At 43.9% G+C, this 23,267-nt stretch overlaps 1 protein-coding gene across 2 annotated transcripts in view; it reads left to right on the top strand.

The window, feature by feature from the left end:
• Positions 1-23,267, top strand: part of syk (spleen tyrosine kinase) — a 69,121-nt gene that overhangs the window by 9,022 nt on the left and 36,832 nt on the right. For both annotated transcript variants that reach the window (XM_055632870.1, XM_055632869.1), the window contains exons 2-4: positions 5,456-5,616; positions 14,133-14,271; positions 23,042-23,123. In XM_055632870.1, coding sequence (XP_055488845.1) covers positions 5,456-5,616; positions 14,133-14,271; positions 23,042-23,123 — 382 coding nt within the window. The remainder of the gene's footprint in view (positions 1-5,455; positions 5,617-14,132; positions 14,272-23,041; positions 23,124-23,267) is intronic.

Here is a 23,267-nt window from a genome sequence, read left to right as displayed (position 1 = left end):
TGATGTTTCGGGGCGAGAACCTTCTTCTTTTTCAGAAGAAGGGTCTCGACCCGGAACGTCACCTATCCCTTTGCTCCATAGATGCTGCCTTACCCGCTGAGTTTCTCCAGCATTTTTGTCTATCTTCGATTTTTCCAGCATCTGCAGTTCTTTCTTAAACATTTTAGTGTGATGATCTCCAAGGGATCTAGGACCTGGAAGACAAGACCCCAACAGCTAAATAGAAGAGCCTTCAGGGAGACTTGGAGAGCCTAAACTAGTAAATGCAGACCAGCACTAAAGAGATAATGTTATTAAAAAATCACTTACATTTGAGTGCACATCCCAAATCTTCCTGATGGATCCAATGGATAATTATCACAACTTCATGAAATGGCACATGTTTGAATGACATACAGTGCATTGAGAATGTATTCAGACCCCTTCACCTTTTCCACATTTTGTTACATTACAGCCTTATTCTAAAGTTGATTACATTCATTTTTTTTATCATCAATCTACGCACAATACCTCATAATATAAAAGTGAAAACAGGTGCTTGGTAATTTTTGCAAAATAATTAAAAAGAAATAACTGAAATATCACATTTACGTAAGTATTCAGACCCTTTGCTGTGACTCTCAAAATTGAGCTTCGGTGCATCCTGTTTCCATTGATTATCCTTGAGATGTTTCTACAACTTGATTGGAGTCCACAAGTGGTAAATTAAATTGATTGTACATGATTTGGAAAGGCACACACCTGTCTACAGTTGACAGTGCATGTCAGAGCAAAAAACAAGCCATGAAGACAAAGGAATTGTCTGTAGACCTCCGATACAGGATTGTGTTGAGACACAGATCTGGGGAAGGGTATAAAACATTTTTTGCAGCATTGCAGGTCCCAAAGAGCTCAATGGCCTCCGTCATTCTTAAATAGAACTTTGAAACCACCAGGAATCTTCATAGAGCTGGTCGCCTGGCCAAATTGAGCAATCGGGGGAGAAGGGCCTTGGTCAGGGAGGTGACCAAGAACCCGCTGGTCACTCTGACAGAGCTCCAGAGTTCTGATGGGAGAAACTTCCAGAAGGACAACTATATCAGGCCTTTATTGTAGAGTGGCCAGACAGAAGCCACTCCTCAGTTAAAGGCACATGACAGCCCGCTTGGAGTTTGCCAAAAAGCACCTAAACAAGATTCCCTGGCCTAATGAAACCAAGTTTGAACTCTTTGGCCTGAATGTAAGTGTCACGTCTGGAGGAAACCAGGCACTGCTCAACACCTGGCCAATACCATACCTACGGTGAAGCATGGTGGTGGCAGCATCATGCTGTGGGAATGTTTTTCAGCGGCAGGAACTGGGAGACTAGTCAGGATCGAGGGAAAGATGAACGGAGCAAAGTACAGAGAGATCCTTGATGAAAACCTGCTCCAGAGCGTTCAGGACCTCAGACTGGGTTGGAGGTTCACCTTCCAACAGGGCAATGACCTAAAGCTCACGTCCAAGACAACGCAAGAATGGCTTTGTGACAAGTCTGTGAATGTCCGTGAGTGGCCCAGCCAGAGTCCGGACTTGAGCCCGATCGAATATCTCTGGAGGGACCTGAAAATAGCTGTGTATCAACACTCCCCATCCAACCTGACAGAGCTTGAGAGGATCTGCAGAGAAGAATGGTAGAAATTACCCAAATACAGGTGTGCCAAACTTGTAGTGTCATACCCAAGAAGACTTGAGGCTGTAATCACTGCCAAAGGTGCCTCAATAAAGTACTGAGTAAAGGGTCTGAATACTTATGTAAATGTGATATTTCAGTTAATTATTTTTAATTATTTTGCAAAAATATCTAAACACCTGTTTTCACTTTTTTATTGTGGGCTATTGTATGCAGATTGCTGATAAAAAAAAATGAATTTAATCCATTTTAGAATAAGGTTGTAACATAACAAAATGTGGAAGAAGTGAAGGGGTCTGAATACTTTCTGAATGCACAGTATTTCAATCCAAAAAAACAAGCTGAATTGGTGTCGGGTGACATGTAAAAATGATAACATTTACAAATCCAAACTCAAAACGCAATTAACTAACCTGTTCAATATTAATGAGACAACTCCCAGGCAGTCTGCTTACTCGCTACAGGTTATTGGGAAAAATAAAAAGTACCGTGAAGATTGAGCATCGCATCTAATTTCATATTTGGGATTAACCTGGTTCTGCCTGGTTTTCCAAGATTCTGGAGACCCAGCAGCTGACAGGAAGCAAGTGCTCAAATTATAAGGAGGAGTCCTCTCCTGGACTGCAACCTTGACGTGGAGGAGAGGCTTGTGTACTCCAGTGATTCTGAGAGCTATGCCGGCTGGGGTTTCATATCCCCGGCAGGTTCAACTAAACCAGACAGGTCTCGGGTGAGGAGGCAGACGAAGCAGTCCCTGGTCCTCCAGGTTGGGGGTTGGGCATGGGGTTAACTACCCCACCCTGTAAATAATTGTGAGTTACAGAAGCATTGATGAATGAAAACAAAATTACACACTTGGTTGAAGAAGGTGCCCCAGCGATGGGGAACATGATGTTTCCCGGCCAAACCCGCAAGGCCGCTGGGAAGCTGACACACCTTCTGACGCTAAAGAAATCTATCCTTGTGGGGACATGGAACATTCGAACCATGGCTGCCACAATTGCCAATGAAATGATGTGCTACAATCTCTTAGTCCTGGGCTTGGCTGAAACAAGCTGGACACAGTCAGGGGAGATCAAATTGGTCAGCGGGCAATCCGTTATCTACTCAGGCCAGGAAGAGGAGGGAGAAAATGGAGTTGGATTGGACACACCCTCAGGAAACCTGCACAAACATCACCCGGCAAGCCCTGAAATTGAACCCCCAAGGAAAAAGGAAAAGAGGGGGCCCCAGGAACAGCTGGAGAAGAGGTGTCCAGACAGAAATGTCAGAGAGTGGGCAAACTGGGGAGATCTCAAAAGAACTGCCAACAACTGAGTGAGGTGGAGGACATTTGTCAATGGCCAATGATCCCTAGAGGAGAAAAGGGCTTAAGAAGAAGAAGACGGAGGAGGAGTAATGTTTACCGCATTCCCAGGTCTACAACTTGCCAAGGGATGGACCTCTTCTCTTTTCATCAGACCACCTCTCTGTCCCGATAAATCAGATTATCCCTCTCTACCACCCCTCCCTCTCTATGCCCTCCCCCTCCTTCTCCCTTCCCCCCCCCCCACCCACCTTCTCACCCCCCTCCGTCTCTACCCCCCTCCGTCTCTACCCCCCACGCCATCTCTTCCCCATTCCCTCCCTCTGCCCACCCCTCCCTCTTTACCCCCCCTCCCTCGCTCGGGAGTGGTGAGTATTGGGCCTATGGGTCAGTGGTGGAATATTACTTTCAGGAACCATCCCTCCCCTGTGATGCCGCGCCCCTCTCTGCTCCCCTCTCTCTCTCTGCCCCCCCCCTCTCTCTGCCCCCTTTCCCTTTCTGCCCCCCCTCCCTTTCTGCCCCCCCCCCCCCCCTCTCCCCCCCCCCCTCCCTCTCTACCCCCCCCCTCCTCTCTACCACCACTTCCTCTCTACCCCCTCCCTCTCTAGGGGAGTGGTGAGTATTGGGACCTATGGGTGAGTGGTGGAGTATTATGTTCAGGGACCAGCCCTCCCCTGTGACGCAGCCCCCTACCCATCAATCTCTACCTCCCTCCCTCTCCTTCTCAACCCCGTCCCCCCTCTACCCTCCCTTTCTATCCCCTTCATCCTCTCCTTCTCTACCCCTCCCCCTCCTCTCCCTCTCCAGCCGTGCCTGTGCAGTTGGGGGCTATGCATGAGTGGATAGGGCAGGAGATGGGGCAAAGGAGTGAATGATTAATATTAATATAATATCAAGGGGGGGGGGGTTAGTATTTATATATGGGTGGTGACGGACTCAACGGGTCCCACTTGGTCTAGTCACTATTAACATTATAGCTTCCAGTGTGCACGATATGCGCCAAAGTGCATTGAATATCATTTGGGCCTTGGACAGCATCTTGTAATGCCCAAATAATTTCATTACAGGATTAAACATAGCATACGTATTGTATTGTATTGTATTGTATTGTATTGTATTGTATTCAAATTTATTGTCATTGTCTCAATTTGAGACAACGAAATGAATTTTCCTTACAGGCAGTATCATTAAAAAAATCACAAAGAAATTATAAAAATAAATAATAAATAAATAATAAAACATATTAAAAATAAAATTGAAATTGAATTAAAATTTTAAAAAAAGCACAAATACAGAAGTCCACGACACAACATAACATAAATGGCACCCAGGTGAGGACGGCACCATAGTCCAGCCAGCCTCCCCTCCGTGTTCATCCGTGGACGGGGCCTTCCAAGCACCCGCAGTCGCCGCCCCGGGTGGCCCGATGTTCAGGCCCTCACGCCGGGCTGGTGGAACGCCGACGCCGAACCCCGACGGTGAGCATCCTCCTCCTCAGCGGCCCGGACCTCCTGATCAGCCGCCTCCCGCTGCCGGAGTCTGCAGCTCCTGAGTCCGCTGGCCGAGCTGGGCAGAGTCGCAGGACCCCGCGTTGTAGTCAGCGCCGCCCGCGTTGGGAGCTCTGCAAACCGCAGCTCCGTGATGTTGGTGCAGCAGGTCCAGCACTCTGGGCTCCAAACGGCGACCCCCGGTAAGGCATCACCAGCCCCGCGATGTTCCAGCGCTGTCCCGACGCTGCTGTAGCTCCGGTCGATCCCGGCAGGAAAGGCCACGCCAATCCAGGTAGGTAGGCCGCTGGTGGGGGGGGGGGGAGGACGCGACTCGAATAATAGTCGCGTCCTCACCAGGAAGCGGCTGAAGTACGGTATCCCCCGCACCGTGCACTCTTCCCCCACATAAAAACACCAAAAAAAACACACAAAAAACGCACTTTTACATAACTAAATAAACAAAAAAACAAAAAGATACCGGGCTGTAGGTGGAGGCTGCTGGCACCAGCACCACCGGAAGTACAATAATACAACGTAGTTTCTAAGGTTGTGTATACTTATGCAGCCCTTCTAAATTAACATTTGTTTGCCAATTACTGACCCACTCTGCGGATTTGTCAAAATTTCAGTCCATTTCTACTCTAACTTTATCTCGAGTTTTGAAATCATATTTCCATTTCCCGTATCCAAATAATGTGTATCAATTGTGAACAAAAATTATCCCGGCATAAGTTTCTAAGACAAACTTTTACCTATACTTTCTAGTTTCGATGTTGTAATCATCATATTGTTTGTTCTGAGAGGTGTTCCTGTGTTGTAAATTCACAATGTGTTATTTATTAAATGTCTTTTGGAAATCAAATATTGCATTCACTGCATTTTTTGGACTAATGTTGGGGCATAAGATGTTTAATTTCAGGTTACTTGGTTTTTTAACCACAATTTGTAAAATGGATTGAAATTTGATATCAGCATATATAAAACAAATATTCTTATTTTGGTGCGTAGGGAGATGCTCTCGAACAGGCAATCATCAGCCAGAAGCCACAGCTGGAGAAACTAATTGCAACAACAGCCCATGAGCGAATGCCTTGGTTCCATGGGAAGAAATCCCGAGATAATGCTGAGCGATGCATGCTCAGAGGCTCACGGAAAAATGGAACATTTTTGTAAGTAAAATCATTGAAGTTGAAAGTGTCTGTATATTTCTTTAAATATTTACAAGCCTTTTACTTGCACTGTGAAGGTTCATGAGTTCATTGTTCATAAGTTATAGGAGCAGAACTAGACTAAGTGGGACCCGTTGGGTCCCAGTCACACAGGAGGCCTGGTCCCCCAACACAACCCATTCCGCAACGCAATATTCCACCACTCACCAGTTCCCCAAAGCAACCCATTCCCCCAACACAATATTCCACCACTCACCCATAGCCCCTAACTGTGCAGGCACGGCTCATTTCCCCTCATCCCCCAGCACTCCCTCCCCTTCCTCCTCATGTGTGTGAGGGGAGGAGGGGAGGGGAGGAGTGGGGGGTGTGTGGCAAGGGGGGTGTGGGGTGGGAGAGGAGGAGGGAAAGGGGGGTGTGTGTGGGTGGGGGAGTCTTTTATAATTGACTCCAGCATCTTCCCCACCACCGATGTCTGACGAACAGGTTTATAATTCCCTGTTTTCTCTCTCCCGCCTTCCTTAAAAAGTGGGATAACATTAGCTACCCTCCAATACACAGGAACTGATCCTGAATCTATAGAACATTGGAAAATTATCACCAATGCGTCCACGATTTCTAGAGCTACTTCCTTAAGTACCCTGGGATGCAGACCATCAGACCCTGGGGATTTATCAGCCTTCAGTCCCATCAGTCTACCCAACACCATTTCCTGCCTAAAGTGGATTTCCTTCAGTTCCTCCGTCACTCCAGATCCTCTGGCCACGAGTACATCAGGAAGATTGTTTGTGTCCTCCTTGGTGAAGAAAGATCCAAAGTACCCATTCAAATAATTTGCCATTTCCTTGTTCCCCATAATAAATTCACCTTTTTCAGTCTTCAAGGGCCCAACATTGGTCTTAACTATTTTTTTCCTCGTCACATACCTAAAGACGTTTTTACTATCCTCCTTTATATTCTTGACTAGCTTACCTTCGTACCTCATCTTTTCTCCCCGTATTGCCTTTTTAGTTATCTTCTGTTGCTCTTTAAACATTACCCAATCCTCTTGCTTCCCGCTCATCTTTGCCTCGTTGTACCTCTTCTCTTTTATTTTTATACTGTCCCTGACGTCCCTTGTCAGCCACGGTCGCCTTTTACTCCCCTTGGAATCTTTCTTCCTCTTTGCAATGAATTGATCCTGCACCTTCTGTATAATTCCCAGAAATACCTGCCATTGTTGTTCCATTGTCAACCCTGCTAGGGATCTTTCCAGTCAACTTTGGCCAGCTCCTCCCTCATGGCTCCATAGTCCACTTTATTCAACTGTAACACTGACACCTCCGATTTACCCTTCTCTCTCTCCAAATGTAGATTAAACTTGACCATATTATGGTCACTACCTCCTAATGGCTCCTTAACCTCAAGTTCCTTTATCAAATCCGGTTCATTACATAACACTAAACCCAGAATTGCCTTCTCCCTGGTAGGCTCCAACACAAGCTGCTCTAAGAATCCATCACGGAGGCACTCCACAAACTCCCTTTCTTGGGGTCCAGTACTAACCTGATTTTCCCAGTCTACCTGCATATTGAAATCTCCCATAACAACCGTAGCATTATCCTTACTACATGCCAATTTTAACTCCTGATTCAACTTGCACCATATATCCAGGCTACTATTTGGGGGGCTGTAAATAAGTCCCATTAGGGTCTTTTTACCCTTACAATCCCTTAGTTCTATCCATTCTGACTCCGCATCTCCTGTTTCAATGTCACCCCTTGCAAGGGGCTGAATTTTATTCCTCACCAACAGAGCTACCCCACCCCGTCTGCCCACCTGTCTGTCTTTTCGATAGCAGGTATACCCTTGAATATTCAGTTCCCAGCCCTGGCCCTCTTGCAACCATGTCTTTGTAATTCCCACAACATCATACTTGCCAATTTTTAACTGAGCCTCAAGCTCGTCCACTTTAATTCTTATACAATTACCAATTACTTATGTTTCATTTAGACATTGGACACTTCAACCTGTTTTCTCAGCAGTTTTCACACAAAGTGCTGGAGGAACAGAAGGTCAGGCAACATTCCCTCCACAGATGCTGCCAAAACCCACTGAATTCCTCCAGCACTTTGTATTGTGCTCATGTTCCCAGCATCTGCAGTTCCTTGAATCTCCACAGGTTTCGTCTGACAGACATTGTGGCAAACTTCACAAGTCTGAATACTGAAGTTCCACGGTGATAAAGCTTCCTGTCCATTAATTTTAAGATTTCAATAGATACAATATGAGGGGGTTATTGTGTCTTCATTACCTGAACATCTAGCAGAAGATCCTGGACTGTAAAGATCTGTCCCAAGAGCATTCATCTCTATAATCTACACAATGCTCCCTGGGCGGTGGATGAATTAAATGAGCTGCTGAAGGAGGTAGCTGAAGAAGATACATTGACACATTTAAAATGTACTTTGAAATATGGGCACATGGATCTGAAAGGTTTTGAGGGGTGTGGGCTAAATGTGGACAAATGGGGCTAGCTTACATGGGGCATCTTGGTCGGCATAGACAAGTTGGGTTGAAGGGCCTGTTTCCGTGCTCTATGATACTATATATTTCTATTATTTAACTACCTGTCGGTCAGAAAGTAAAGATGGAGTTACTAGTCTGCCCATACAAGAGATTATAAGAGTTTTGCCAGCGAGAAGTGATCCATGTAACTAATAAAACAAAATAATAATGCTCAAATTGTCACCTAGATATTTAGTGGAAGCTTGTGGTTTTGTAGACGAATTAAAATGTATGTGCTTGTACTTTCTGCACTGACCTGTGGTTAAGTGGCAGGCAGGCAGGTGCTGACACTATCTGTGTATTAACAGTGGTTCTCAAATTAGAGCGTGCAGAACCTCGCCAGTAACCAGTTTGCATCAAATGAACATGCAAAAAGTTACAAATGGAGAAAGCTTTCCTAGATCCCGACGCATCCTCAGTGCAGCGATCCTGACTAAAAGTCATCACTGAATAACAAAGAAGCTTTAATGGCGGTGTGTATTAGCTACAGAAACACGTGGCACCGAATGGATGGCCAAACATAGCATTGGCAATGAATCACCAAGCAGAATAAATTAGTGACCATTACTTTTTTTAAATCAGTACATTTGAAAAATATACTGTTTCCAATTGTATTAATAATTAGGGTACTGGTGTAAAATGATTACAAAAAATCCAGAAGAGGCATACAGAAAATAAATATGCAATGAATTGTTATATTTAGAATCCCATAGAGTGGAGGATTAACATTTAAAGATGATTTGGATAAATACGTAATAAAAACTGCAGATGCTGTTTTATACCAAAGATAGATACAAAAAGCAGGTCAGGCAGCATCTCTAGAGAAAACGTTGTTTCATGTCGGCACCCTTTTCAGACTATTTTGGGTAAATATTTGAATGGGAAATAATTAAAAGTTGATGGGAAAGGATGAATTGAGCAGGATTCACTGGTTGGCTCATTGGATGAGCTAGCACAGGTATTGGTTATTGCACATAAGGAGTCATTCAACCCATCGTTTTCAACACCATTTATTAATTAATTTCTCCCTTGAGGGCCACATAAGCGAGTTCTGTATTCTGAAAAAAACGCAATGAATCATGGGGTTTGCCAAAGGTGATTTGTAATAAAGAAAAAGCGAACGAAGCACTGTCTGTGTAAACTGTGTATAAATTCTTATCTTTATTCATAATTTATGTGTAAAAATATATTTAGTCTGAGGAACAGGGGTGCCAGGTAGTGGGAGAGCAGGGTGTAACAGCGAGAGAGAGGGGGCAGATGCGAGTGGGAGACGGGGAGAAACTGGACCGGCGGAGAGACATTCATACAGACCCGCGTTTCATCCGTAGTCAGGATCGAACCCGGGTCTCGGGCACCGCAAGCGCAGTTGAATTGCTACTGTTCCATCCCCGTCCCCTCCCGAGTGTCCCATCCCTGTCCGGGGGTGTCCAGAGATGTCCGGGGTGACTCTGGACTGACGGGACACCGGCCTGGAGCTGTGGCGGTCCCAGGCTTACAGCCAGCGCGGGGAAGAATCGTTAACTCCAGCTCAACTCCACCTGACCTGCCGGGTTAATTGACAGCCCTGGACTGACAGTACACTGGCCCGGAGCAGTGGCGGTCCCAATTTAACTGACAAGCCTGTTTTGCAGCACCTTATCAAAAGTCTTCTAGAAGTGCTTGTGCCTAGAAGTTGATCTGGAGTTGCACCTTGAATTTATTTCTTTTTGCAATATCATGCGACAATGGTATGAACAATGAATCAATCACCCATATCATCATAAAATATTCTGGAAGCAAAATGAGTCAATTGGAGTAACTCAGCGGGTCAGGCAGCATCTCTGGAGAGAAGAAATGGGTAACGTTTCGGGTCAAGACCCTTCTTCAGACTGATGTCAGGGAAGGGGGCGGGACAAAGATAGAAGGTAGGCGGAGACAGTAAGACTAGTGGGAGAACTGGGAAGGGGGAGAAGATGGAGAGAGAAAGCAAAGGCTATCTGAAGTTAGAGAAGTCAATGTTCACACCACTGGGGTGTAAACTACCCAAGCGATATATGAGGTGCTGTTCCTCCAATTTCCGCTGGGCCTCACTCTGACAATGGAGGAGGCTCAGGGGCTCAGGACAGAAAGGTCAGATTGGGAATGGGAGGGGGAGTTGAAGTGCTGAGCCACCGGGAGATCAGGTTGGTTAAGACGGACTAAGCGGATGTGTTCAGCGAAACGATCGCCAAGCCTGCACTTGTTCTAGCCGATGTAGAGAAGTTGATACCTGGAACAGCTGGTACAGTAGATGAGGTTGGAGGAGGTGCAAGTGAAACTGGAAAGACAGTTTGGGTCCTTGGATGGAGTCGAGGGGGGAGATAAAGGGACAGGTGTTGCATCTCCTGCGGTTGCAGGGGGAAGTACCTGGAGAGGGGATGGTTTGGGTGGGAAGGGACAAGTTGACCAGGGAGGTTCAGAGGGAATGGTCTCTGCGGAAAGCAGAAAGGAGTGGAGATGGGAAGATGTGGCCAGTAGTGGGATCCCGTTGGAGGTGGTGAAAATGTTGGAGGATTATATGCTGTATGCGATGGCTGATGGGGTGGAAGGTGAGGACAAGGGGATGCTGTCCTTGTTATGAATGGGGGAGGGGGAGTAAGAGCGGAGCTGTGGGATATCGAGGAGATGCTAATGAGAGCCTCATCTATAATAGAAGTGGGGAACCCCCGTTCCCTAAAAATCTCCGATGTGTGGAAAACCTCATCCTGGGTGCAGATGTGGCGTAGACGGAGGAATTGGGAGTAGGGGATACAGGAACCAGGGTGTGAAGAAGTGTAGTCAAGATAGCTCTGGGAGTCAGTAGGTTTGTAGTAGATGTCGGTCAATAGTCTGTTTCCTGTGATGGAGATGGTGAGATCTAGAAACGGTAGGGAGATGTTGGAGATGGTCCAAGTGAATTTGAGTGCAGGATTGAAATTAGTGGTGAAGTTGATATAGTCAGTGAGTTCAGCATGGGTGAAGGAGGTAGCACCAATGCAGTCATCAATGTAGCACAAAGTTTAGTAAATTGTTGTCATTTGTACCCAAGCTTCTCCAATGTACCTGAGGTTTCATGGTCACTCATCTCTTCTCTTTCCAAGTGAATGGCCCCTCGTATGCGGGGGAATTTTGCACCCCCGAGACAGACATGTAAATGGACAAGCACTCTCCCCACCTGGAGCAGATGTGAGATTATTACTATCTAATCTAGACCTGCAATTGTCAGACTAATGCAAAATGCATGCACAAAGTGACAAAGGGTGCATCATTTAGTTATAAATATTGTCACAACCTATTGATAAGCATGCTGAAAGCACCTGCTCAGCACTTGAATTTATCTTCAACTTAGCTCAAAACAGTATTTGTCAGACTCTGACCAGCAAACTCACTGCACATTTGATTACCGTGTACAGAACAGCACAGAGACTAATCATTTTGCCCAGTTTAATTTTGGATTGTTGGTTTTCTCCCTCAATTACAAAAATCGGGAAATTGCTGATCATTTTCCCAATTCTCCTGCGCAAGGGCATCAGATCTTTTGTGCTTACTCGAAGCACTTTGCTTGCACAATCCCAAAAGCAATGTCAACTGAAATGTCACCTGGACTGTAACTACAAACAAAGGGAGATTTGAAAGGTACTGAATGAATGTGGTTGTTTTGAGCAAAAAAGTTGTATCGGTCACTGAAAACTGGCTACATGCCTTTCAGAAAACCTTGTGTTTTTTGCCACAGGAAGCCAGAGTAATTAGTATACAACCTGTCACATGTCACCTATTTTTCTTGTGTGATAACTTGGGGCACATCTGACCATTGATTAATATGGTGTGTAGTGTTCAGTTAAGGATCGCTTAAGTTGTTGCACGTGCTGTCTTTCTTAAAATCCAACTTGGTGTCCTCGAGATGACATGAAATAAAATTGTTACTGCTTTACTGCAGTGCTGCTGTCAGTTAAAGTGGAGAATAAATTGAACAACCTGTGGTTTGTGCAGTCATCTTGCTTTTTCCTTTTGCACCTGGTTCTGTGGTCGGCTGGAACTAGTGGGTGAAGAACAGATGTCAGTTCTATCAAAAGTCATAACAAAATCCTTCAAAATTTGACCTTAGAACAAAATTGTAAAATAACTTTACAATAAATCCTTACCAGTTAAATTGCTTCAGTAGATCATTATCTAGATTGTTTTGTTAAATGAATATATTTTTCATTACGGCAAAAATGGCAGTGGGTTAGACAATCGATTGTTCTAGAGGAAGGGAAATGACATGTTGCAATAATTGCAGAGTGGTGAATCTCTGGAACTCTCTGCCACAGAGGGTAGTTGAGGCCAGTTCATTGGCTATATTTAAGAGGGAGTTAGATGTGGCCCTTGTGGCTAAGGGGATTAGGGGGTATGGAGAGAAGGCAGGTATGGGATACTGAGTTGGATGATCAGCCATGATCATATTGAATGGCGGTGCAGGCTCGAAGGGCCGAATGGCCTACTCCTGCACCTAATTTCTATGTTTCTATGTTTCTATGTCTATTCGAATATTCATGAAAGGAATACTATAAAAATACAAGCTGCCAAAGTACTGTCTCATGAATAGCTGGTTTGGAGAAAGCCGGTCAAAGATTATTCAACATTTTTAAACCTTAATATAGAAAGATGATCCATTCAAAATCAACAAAGAAGAACATTAAATCAAAAAAGAAAACATACAAAGTGCAGACAAGAGAAATGGGAATTGTTCTGGAAACAGCAGCAGAGGATACTAAAGCTAATGAACTAAATTGATCTTGTGAGCATATTGATCATTATTGTCTAAACAACATGGTGGGCTGAAGGGCCTGGTCCTCTGCTGCATTGTTTTGTTCTAAAACACATGGCAAGGCCTACCATGGTCACATGAAAGAGAAGCAGGCCATGAAGGAGAGAGTGAGGTAAGGAGAATACTAACAGGAAGCATGGGAAAGGATAAATTGCTTCAACTAATATTTTCCATCATGTTTCACTTCAGAAACATGGCAAACATCCCAAAGATAACAGAGAGTCTAGTTTCAAATAGAAGAATTTGTAATAATCTTACGATGAGAGACAAGGTTTTGGAAAAAGTAATGGGTGTATCCATGTGTCCATGGCTTTTAAAGGAAATGGATGCGTTGGTTGACGTTTTCTTTCAAACCCAGCAAAGATCCAGCAGATTGGAAAACTGAATGTGACACATTTGTTCAAGAGAGGAGGCAGAAAAAAATCAGGAAACCACAGGCCAGCTATTGCTAATGTTGGGAAAATGCTGGAGTTGATAATCAAGGAAGTAGCCCATTTATGTAAGCGTAATGCAATCAAACCAGGTTGACACGATTGTATGAAAGATAAATTGTGTTTGACAACTTGAATCAATGTATGGGAAGGTGTAGATGTAGTCTGTTTGAATTTTCAGGAGGCATTTGTTAAGGTGGTACCATAATAGAATGGTACACATATGCACTTTGCTATGAGAAATGAAAAGGCAGACTATTTTCTAAATAGAGAAAAAATGCAAGAGTGTGGAGTACAGATACATGAAACACAAAATGTTATGGGTTATGTGTTACTGCAGTTATAAAGACAATTTGGGCTTTGGCCTTTATTGCTATGGGTTTGGAGTTTAAAAATAGAGAAGTATAGTTACAGTATGTTGGTGAGATTGCATCTGAAGTATTGTGTGAAGTTTTGAGTAACCTATCATTAAAGTCACTAGGCTAATTCCTCTGATGACAGAGTTGCCCGATCATGAATGATTTTAAATGTCAGTCTTGTGTTCTTTGGAGATCCAAAAACTGCAGATGCTGGAAACCTGAAATCAAAGCAGGAATGCTAGAAACACTCAACATCTGTGGAAAGGGAAACTGTCCTGGACTACTTCCTGGTGCTAGATTCGCACATAAAAAATACTCTATAGCACGTTCACACAGTAGCTTTGCCTTACGAATTATTGAAATTCTTCTTCTTTGCAGAATAAGAGATCGTGATGACATGGGATCATATGCGCTCTGTTTGATTTCCGATGGTAAAATATATCATTATCGAATTGACAAGGATAAAACGGGCAAGCTATCCATTCAAGATGGAAAAAAGTTTGACACCCTCTGGCAGGTATGCTAATATAGAAATGTTTTTGTTGTTGATTACTTCAATATTCTTATATATGCTGAAACATATTTGCATATAGTTTTCAAAATTAGTGGATTTTTTAAATAACAAATGCACTTTTCAGCATTAGTATTAAAAACATTCTTACTGTATTACTGACAAAATTAATGCCAGGTCATTCTTAGTCAAAGTCCCATTACAATTTAAAATATTAATTTCCTACGATGGAACAATAGATATCTGCAGAGCTGCCTTTGATTTTCTGATCCTTTGTACTGGACGTGATCAGATTACTTGAGCTTGACGTTTCCTAGCTGAACCCATCTAACTCTTCACCAATATTCATATGTACACACTTTTCTACAGCACTTGAATACAAGGCTTCTGGCCAGAGATTCCTGTTCCTTCTCTTCAGAGATGCGGCCGCCTCTGTGTGGAGCCACAGGAGATGGGCAACGTCCTAAATGAGTATTAATCTGTATTTACCGAGCAGAAAGACAGTAGGACAAAGGAAATTGGAGCAGTCACAGGAGGTGCTTTTAGAGCAGTCAGGGTTACTGTTGAAGAAGTACTGAAGGTGCTGCCATGTTTGAAAGTCGACAAATCGCCTGGGCCTGATGTGATATATCTGAGGATATTGTGGGAAACAAGAGAGGAAATTGTGGGAGCCCTGGTTGAAATTTATGAGTCGTCCTTAAATACAGGAGAGGTGCCAGAAGACTGGAGGATGGCAAATGTTGTACCGCTTTTTAAAAAGGGCTACAGGGAAAATGCTGGGAACTATAGGTCGGTGAGCTTAACATCTGTAGCTGGTAAGTTACCAGAGAGTATTCTGAGGGATAGGATATACAGGCATTTGGATGGTCAAGGGCTGATTAAGGATAGTCAGCATGGTTTTGTACGTGGGAGATCATCTCACAAATCCTATTGATTTTTTTGAGGATATGACCAAAAAGGTTGATGAGGGCAGAGCTGAAGTATTTGTGTACATGGACCTCAGTAAGGCGTTCGACAAGGCTCCGCATGGTAGGCTGCTCTGGAAGGTTAGATCGCATGGGATCCAAGGAGAGATAGCTGAATGGATAGCAAATTGGCTCCATGGAAGGAAGCAGAAGGTAATGGTGGAAGGCTGTTTCTCAGACTGGATGCCTGTGACTAGTGGTGTGCCTCAGGGTTCGGTGCTGGGCCCGTTACTGTTTGTCATCTACATCAATGATTTGGATGTGAATATACAGGGCAAATTAGCAAGTTTTCTGATGATACAAAAGTTAGTGGTTTTGCAGATAGTGAAGATGGCTGTGAATGATTGCAGCAGGATCTGGATCGATTGGCCAGGTGGGCGGAGGAATGGTTGATGGAATTTAATACAGAGAAGTGTGAGGTGTTGCATTTTGGGACATCGAACAAGGGCAGGACCTACACAGTAAATGGTAGGCCTCTGGGTAATGGTGTAGAGCAGAAGCATCTAGGAGTACAGATGCATGGTTCCTTGAAGGTCGAGTCGCAGGTCGCAGGTAGATAATGGGCAGGACAGATTCTTCAACCCACAATATATGTGCTGAAACTGATGCTGTTAAATTATTCTCCTGTTACATGTGATCCATATCCCTTCATCCATGTGCCTATCTGAAAGCCTCTTAAATGCCACTATCATAGCTGCCTCCACCACCATCTTTAGCAACTTGTTCCAGGCATTTGTCACTCAGTGTGTAAAAAAAAAATCATGACTTGCACATCTTTTTTAAACTTTAAACTAGGCTAGGAAAGGATATATTTCAGAATGCAGACAGCGTTTTAAAAGTGAGGTGACCCTGAAGTACAAAACATAAACCTAGCCGACAGTATTGAAACCCAGTCAACTGCATGGCAAGGGAGACGACAGATTGACTGCACTACTTATGCTTTCTGCAGACAATTCATTTCAACTTCACTTCAGTATAATGGATGTCTTTAATTTTTTTTCTTCCATTTCATGACCATTAATAACTTCAGAGTAATTGATTGTGCGAGGAAATGCTTCAATATAATTCTGAGATATGCGGGAAAGGGATGGATTGCCCTCAAAGCTCATCCAATCAGCCATTGTGCCTTCATCAAATGACCTGGGTAGGCAGATAGCAATCCCCGAGAGACTGCGGCAGTCAATTGAAAGCAAATTCCAGCCAAACTCAGCAGGTCAGGTAGCATCTGTGAAATGAGAAACGTAGTTAAAGTTTCACGTCAAAGGCATTAAATCATAACTGGGACCAAGAGAAAAATAAGTTAAATTTAATTTCAGGGCAAAGTGGATTTCTGTGATGAGCATGGACAGGTCACATCTGTTAATGCGGCAGAGGGAGGGTGATTACACTTGTTTGTCTGTGACCTGTGTTGGTAATAGCAGGACTGCGGGATTCATTCAGCAGGTCTCGGTGTACTAATGGAGAGGGGAAAAAAAAGCTAATATATCACATGGATATCGTGCAACAGAAATAAACTGTTTTGTCAGAGTTTGACAAAGCACATATCCCAACCCTGGTCCAATCCCTCCCAGGACCTCACACGCTCTTCGTCTCCTCAATGACTTCCGTTTTCCAGGACCCCACTCCCTCATCTTTACTATGGATGTTCAGTCACTCTACACCTCCATCCCCCACCTTAAAGCCCTCATTTTTTCCTCGATTGCAGAACCAGCCAATTTCCGTCTACCAATAATCTCCTCTGCCTGGCAGAGCTGGTCCTTACTCTCAACAACTTCTCCTTCGACTCCTCTCACTGCTCCAAATCCAAGGCATAGCTATGGGCACTCGCATGGGTACGTTGAACAATCCCTGTTCCAGGCGTACACTGGCCCTATCCCCGAATACTACCTCCGCTACATTGACGACTGCATTGGTGCTACCTCCTGCACCCATGCAGAAATCACTGACCATCAACTTCACCACTAATTTCCATCCTTCACTCAAATTCACTTGGACCATCTCCGACATCACCCTACTGGTTCTAGGTCTCACCATCTCCGTCACAGGAAACAGACTATTGACTGACATCTACTACAAACCTACTGACTCCCATAACTATCTTGACCGCACTGCTGCCTGTAAAGACTCTATACCCTGCTCCCAATTCCTCCATCTACGCCGCATCTATGCCCAGGATGAGGTGTTCCATACCATGGCATCAGAGATGTCCTCATTCTTTAGGAAGCAGGGGTTCCCCACTTCATTATAGATGAGGTTCTCACTAGGGTCTCCTTGATATCCGCAGCTCCGCTCTCACTCCTCCTCCCCCCATTTGTAACAAGGACCCCTTGTCCTCACCTTCCACCCCATCAGCCGTCGCATACAGCATAGAATCCTCCAACATTTTCGCCACCTCAAGCGGGATCCCACAACTGGCCACATCTTCCCATCTCCACCCATTTCTGCTTTCCGCAGAGACCGTTCCCTCCGAAACTCCCTGGTCAACTCGTCCCTTCCCACCCAAACCACCCCCTCCCCGGGTACTTTTCCCTGCAACCGTAGGAGATGTAACACCTATCCCTTTATCTCCTCCCTCGACTCCATCCAAGGACCCAAACAGTCTTTCCAGGTGAGGCAGAGGTTCACTTACACCTCCTCCAACCTCATCTACTGTATCTGCTGTTCCAGGTGTCAACCTCTACATCAGCGAGACCAAGCGCAGGCTCGGCGATCATTTCACTGAACACCTGCGCTCAGTCTATCTTAACCTACCTGATCTCCCGGTGGCTCAGCACTTCAACTGCCCCTCCCATTCCCAATCTGACCTTTCTGTCCTGGGCCTCCATTGCCAGCGCAAATTGGAGGAAGATCACCTCATATTTCGCTTGGGTAGTTTACACCCCAGCAGTATGAACACTGACTTCTATAATTTCAGATAGCCCTTGCTTTCTCTGTCCATCCCCTTTATCCTTCCCAGTTCTCCCACTAGTCTTACTGTCTTTGACTACATTCTATCTTTGTCCCACCCCCTCCCCTAACATCAATCTGATGAAGGGTCTCGACCCGAAATGTCGCCCATTCCTTCTCTCCAGAGATGCCGTCTCACTTGCTGAGTTATTCCAGCATATTGTGCCTGCTGGAATATCAATATACTCTCAAGCTGCATAACATCTTAGGGAGCCTGAAATTACACTTTAAAAACAAGACCCAAGACCTCAATCATTCCATAATTGTTGATACAAATAATTGTTGGCACATAGCAAATCACTTAAGTAATGAAGGGTTTAACAGCTAATTAATTAATTTTGTAGAAGGTTGGTGTAACTGAATTACGGAGCATATTTCAGTTGTGCAATAAATCTCCCCAGTGACATATTATCAGAGATAATATATATTATATTACATATTATAGCTCTGATAATATGTCAGTGGGGAGATTAATTCTCATCTTTGATCTACTGCTCAGTGATTGTTTGGAATTTTAAAACTTTCAGATCACCTTAAGACCTGAATTTTAAGTTCTCATTGATGTAACAGCTCTATAAACACCATATTGCCTTGGAAAAGAAAATTGGGAGCTCTTAACCGATCCAGCCGCATTGTTGTAAAGGGAAACCGTTCATATTTCAGATTGAAGACTCACCATCACACCTGGGACAAAGAGGAAGCAAACTAATTTGTACAAAAGTGGGTGAGGGGTAGATAGGATGCTGTCATGGGGTGAGGCTAGTGTTGTTGCAGGGACATATTGTGGGGATCATTCAATCAATGGGTTGAATGAGGGCAGTTAGAGAGCGAGAATACAACTAAGCCAATATCACAGATGGATGACAGAAATGGCAAATTGTAGAGAAGCAAGGAACTGAAGATGCTAGAATCCTGTGCAAAACGCATAGTGCTGGAGTACCTCAGTGCGTCAGGCAGCATTCCTGGAGGACATGGTTAGGTGCTGTTTTTCCAAAACATTACCTATCCATGTTCTCCAGGAACCTGCCTGACCTTTTGAGGTACTCCAGTGCTTTGTGTTTTAGCAAGCCATAGAATTCAACATAGATTCCAGAAGGCTGTAATGTATCCAGAGACAGGATGAGGTTTTGTTCCTCAAGTTGACATTGGACCATGGTTCAGGAAGAAAGAAGATATCTCTGAGGTATCTGTGAAAAAAATCCCACCATCAGAGCAAATATGATAGAGATGGAGGAAATTGGAAATTGGAAAAGAGTGGTTACAGGAAGCAAGGTGTGAGGAAGGATAGACGAGGCAGTTAGGAAGACTATATACTTGCAATGGATGTCTGTCACTGGCCTATCCCCTGAGATAGAGAAGGAAAGTTCCAGGAAGGGAAGGGAGGAGTGAGAGGTAGGTCATGCATGAAAATTGGCAGGAAACGTAGTGAAATGTTGCAATGTTACCTGTGTGAGAACAGGGAACAGTACCAATGGGGTCATTGATATACTTGAAAAAGCCTTTAGTAAGTTGCTCTCCCATTATTTCATTAGAAACATAGAAACATAGAAAATAGGTGCATGAGGAGGCCATTCAGCCCTTCGAGCCAGCACCACCATTCATTGTGATCATGGCTGATCGTCCCCTATCAATAACCCATGCCTGCCTTCTCCCCATATCCCTTGATTCCACTAGCCCTTAAAGCTCTATCTAACTTTCTCTTAAATCCATCCAGTGATTTGGCCTCCATTGCACTCTGTGGCAGGGAATTCCACAAATTCCCAACTCTCTGGATGAAAATGTTTTTTTCTCACCTCAGTCTTAAATGGCCTCCCCTTTATTCTAATACTGGGGCCCCTGGTTCTGGACTTGCCCAACATTGGGAACATTTTTCCTGCATCCAGCTTGTCCAGTCCTTTTTATAATTTTATATGTTTCTATAAGATCCCCTCTCAATCTTCTAAACTCCAGTGAATACAAGCCTAGTCTTTTCAATCTTTCCTGACCAGATGACCTCTACAACTTATCCTCAGACCAAACCTGCCCTCATTCTATTTTAGGGCCGAACCCATCCTTTCCCAGCTGTTCTGCATTAAAAAAAGGCAGGTTTGTTTCTCTCTTTCCTTGGTCTGATGGAGGGTCTTTGACCTGAAATGTTAATTCAGTTTCACTTTGCACAGAGGCTGCCTGACCTGTTGGGAGTTTCCAGCATTTCTATTTTTCTTGTTCTGGAATCTGAGCAACAATAGTGTTTTAATTTTTGTTTTTAAACTTAAAGAAAGTTTTACAGTTCCCTTGAGGGAGATTTAAAAATAAACATCTTTAAATTTGGCTTTCCGTTTTAATTATTTTTAGTTTTCTTCTCTTTTTACATTTTGCTCTCCCTTGAGGTCGGGTTATCATTCATCTAACTGCTTCATCAAAATCTTTCCTTCTGCAAATACCAAAATGTCTCTATTTGACCATTTCTCAACCATGTACATCTCCACTAATACCTTGTCTCTCTCATCAACCAAAGGTCGATTTCATTCGTAGTTTCATGCTCACTCAACACCAGGTTTAATCTTTCCAGCAACAAGACACCAAATGCTCAGAAAATAGCAGTAAGGTCTCAGTTGGTTTACTTTGGAAATTTCCCAACTGATTTCCTTGAAATAGACAATAGATTCTCAGTTAGGCTGTGGGTGCCTAGATTTTGAGAAGATGACAAAAATGGCGTAATGTGAACAGTTACAACATTGCCAGGAATTTATTAGATCACTAGACCAAGGGCAGACCCGTTGGGTCTGCTCCCCCAACGCAGCCGTTCCCTACCCATAGCCCCCACGGGAGACGTGGTCCTCCAACTCAAGCGGCTCAGGAATGAGCAGTGCGGCTGGTTTTAAATGGCGTCTTTGAGGCGAGATGCGGGCACCAGCAGCCGTTATGGTCGCTGGCCAGCAGGAGGCGACAAAATGAGTGAGTTGGTGGGGTGGGGGTGGGAAAAGGATTTAATGAAAAATGTGGACATAAACATAACGAAATCTAATGAGGAGTGGATAGTTGGAATGAAAAGTGAAATGTCTACCCAAATGGCTGCTTCTATGGGTGAGAAGCCAGTTTATTTTTGAAATATTGGGGGGGGGGGAGAGAAGGATTTGATTAAAAACGTGTACTTAAACACGCCAAAATGTAATGAGGAGCAGATACTTAGAAAGAAAAGTGAAATCTCTACCGAAATGGAAAAGATCTCGGCGATTGTGCGTCTGGATTCGGCGTGGCAAGGAATCAAAGGAAGAAATGCAGCCGGCAGCCGTACATGTAAATGGATCCATTCTGATTGGACATCTGCGAGCATCGGCCATTCCGATTGGACATCTGCGAGCATTGGGCATTGTGACATCACACGATGGAACGAATCAAAAGGCAGAAAGGCAGCCGGACGGCAGCCGGTCGGATGGCACGAGAGTTTTATATAATAACTAGACCAAGTGCAGACCCGTTGGGTCTGCTCCCCCAATGGTGTGATCCCCCAACCCAATATTCCACCATGCACCCGTCTCCTCCAATGGAACTGAAGCCGTTCTCAAAAGTAAGATTCCAGCACTGCCCTGCCTCTTTAAAAAAAAATCCAATGGCACCTCCCCTGCCTGCTGCAGCAGTGAAAAGTTCAGTGTTCCTGTCTTGCAACTTTGTTTCGAAGTGTGTTGGAAGCTGACATGTAAATGGAGAAGCCTGTTTCTTTTTGAAATACTTGGGTGTGGAGGGGGGGAGAAGGATTTGATTAAAAACGTGTACTTCAACACGACAAAATGAAATGAGGAGCAGATACTTAGAAAGAAAAGCGAAATCTCTACCGAAATGGAAAATATCTTGGAGATTGAGCGTCTGGATTGGGCGTGGCAATGAATCAAAGGAAGAAATGCAGCCGGCAGCCGTACATGCAAATGAATCCATTCCGATTGGACATCTGCGAGCATCGGCCATTCCGATTGGACATCTGTGAGTATCGGGCACGAATCAAAAGGCAGGAAGGGCGCCGGTTGGCAGTCGTTCGGATGGGGCCAGAGTTTTAAATATATATAGAAGATAGATAGATAGATAGATAGATAGATAGATAGATAGATAGATAGATAGATAGATAGATAGATAGATGAAGAAAAATACATATTTCGCGTTTAAACAGTGCAAAAAGTGAAGAATTTTAATTACAACGCAAATTAAATTTTTGTAGTCTTTTCCACAGGTTTAAAAAAAAACTCCAAACTGAAAGGCCACTCTTCTCCTGAAACTGTCCGTCTCACCATTTGTGCCTTTGTGATTTTAAATATGAACACTTCCTTTACTGACTGCTGAACTTCAATGAAACTATCAATTGTCTGTATAGGTTCTTAAAGTCAATTTTCTCTCATTGAAAACCAGTATTAGACCAGACAGTTTGACTCAAATTGCTTATAATGTGCAATAAATTCATGTTACATTGTATTTATAAACAGATGGTCACTTATAAATGTATTAAGAAATACTCAATAATGTAAGTTGCACTAATAATAATTTAAAAACAATTTATATTTGGCAATTTACATGTGTTTGACTGGAAATTTGAGAAGCTATGATGTAGCCAATGGGGAACATAATTTCTGTTCAGATGGTTACTGGCACGAACAGCAAAAACTCTGTTCCAATTCTTTCCTGTGTGTGTGTTAGTGAAAGTGTGTGTGTTGTGTGTGTGTGTGTGTGTGTGTGTGTGTGTGTGTGTGTATGGTGACTGTGTCTGAATGTGTGTCCTGCGTATATATATATATATATTGTGGCTTGCGTATGTGAGTTTTGTGCATTTTTTTGTGCGCGCTTGTGCGTGACACATGGTGTGTTATTTTTAATTTAATGTAAAATGTTCTCTCCAGATGGTTGACCACTATTATTACAAGTCAGATGGGCTTCTTCAAGTTCTCACTGAGCCGTGTCCAAATCTGGACCACCCAGTCGGTTAGTTACTGTTTTTGCTACATTTCCTTAGGGGTGGAGTCAGTGAGTGACAATATGCATTTGCTGCACAACTGTAAAAATATAATTTTCAATAAACATGAAAATGCTCTTTAACAGAAATTCTTTCTCGACAATTGATAATTT

Source organism: Leucoraja erinacea, chromosome 3, assembly GCF_028641065.1.
Source record: "Leucoraja erinacea ecotype New England chromosome 3, Leri_hhj_1, whole genome shotgun sequence".
Lineage (NCBI taxonomy): Eukaryota > Metazoa > Chordata > Chondrichthyes > Rajiformes > Rajidae > Leucoraja > Leucoraja erinaceus.
Note: the sequence above shows the minus strand (reverse complement) of the source record. Positions and strands in the feature narration are given on the sequence as shown.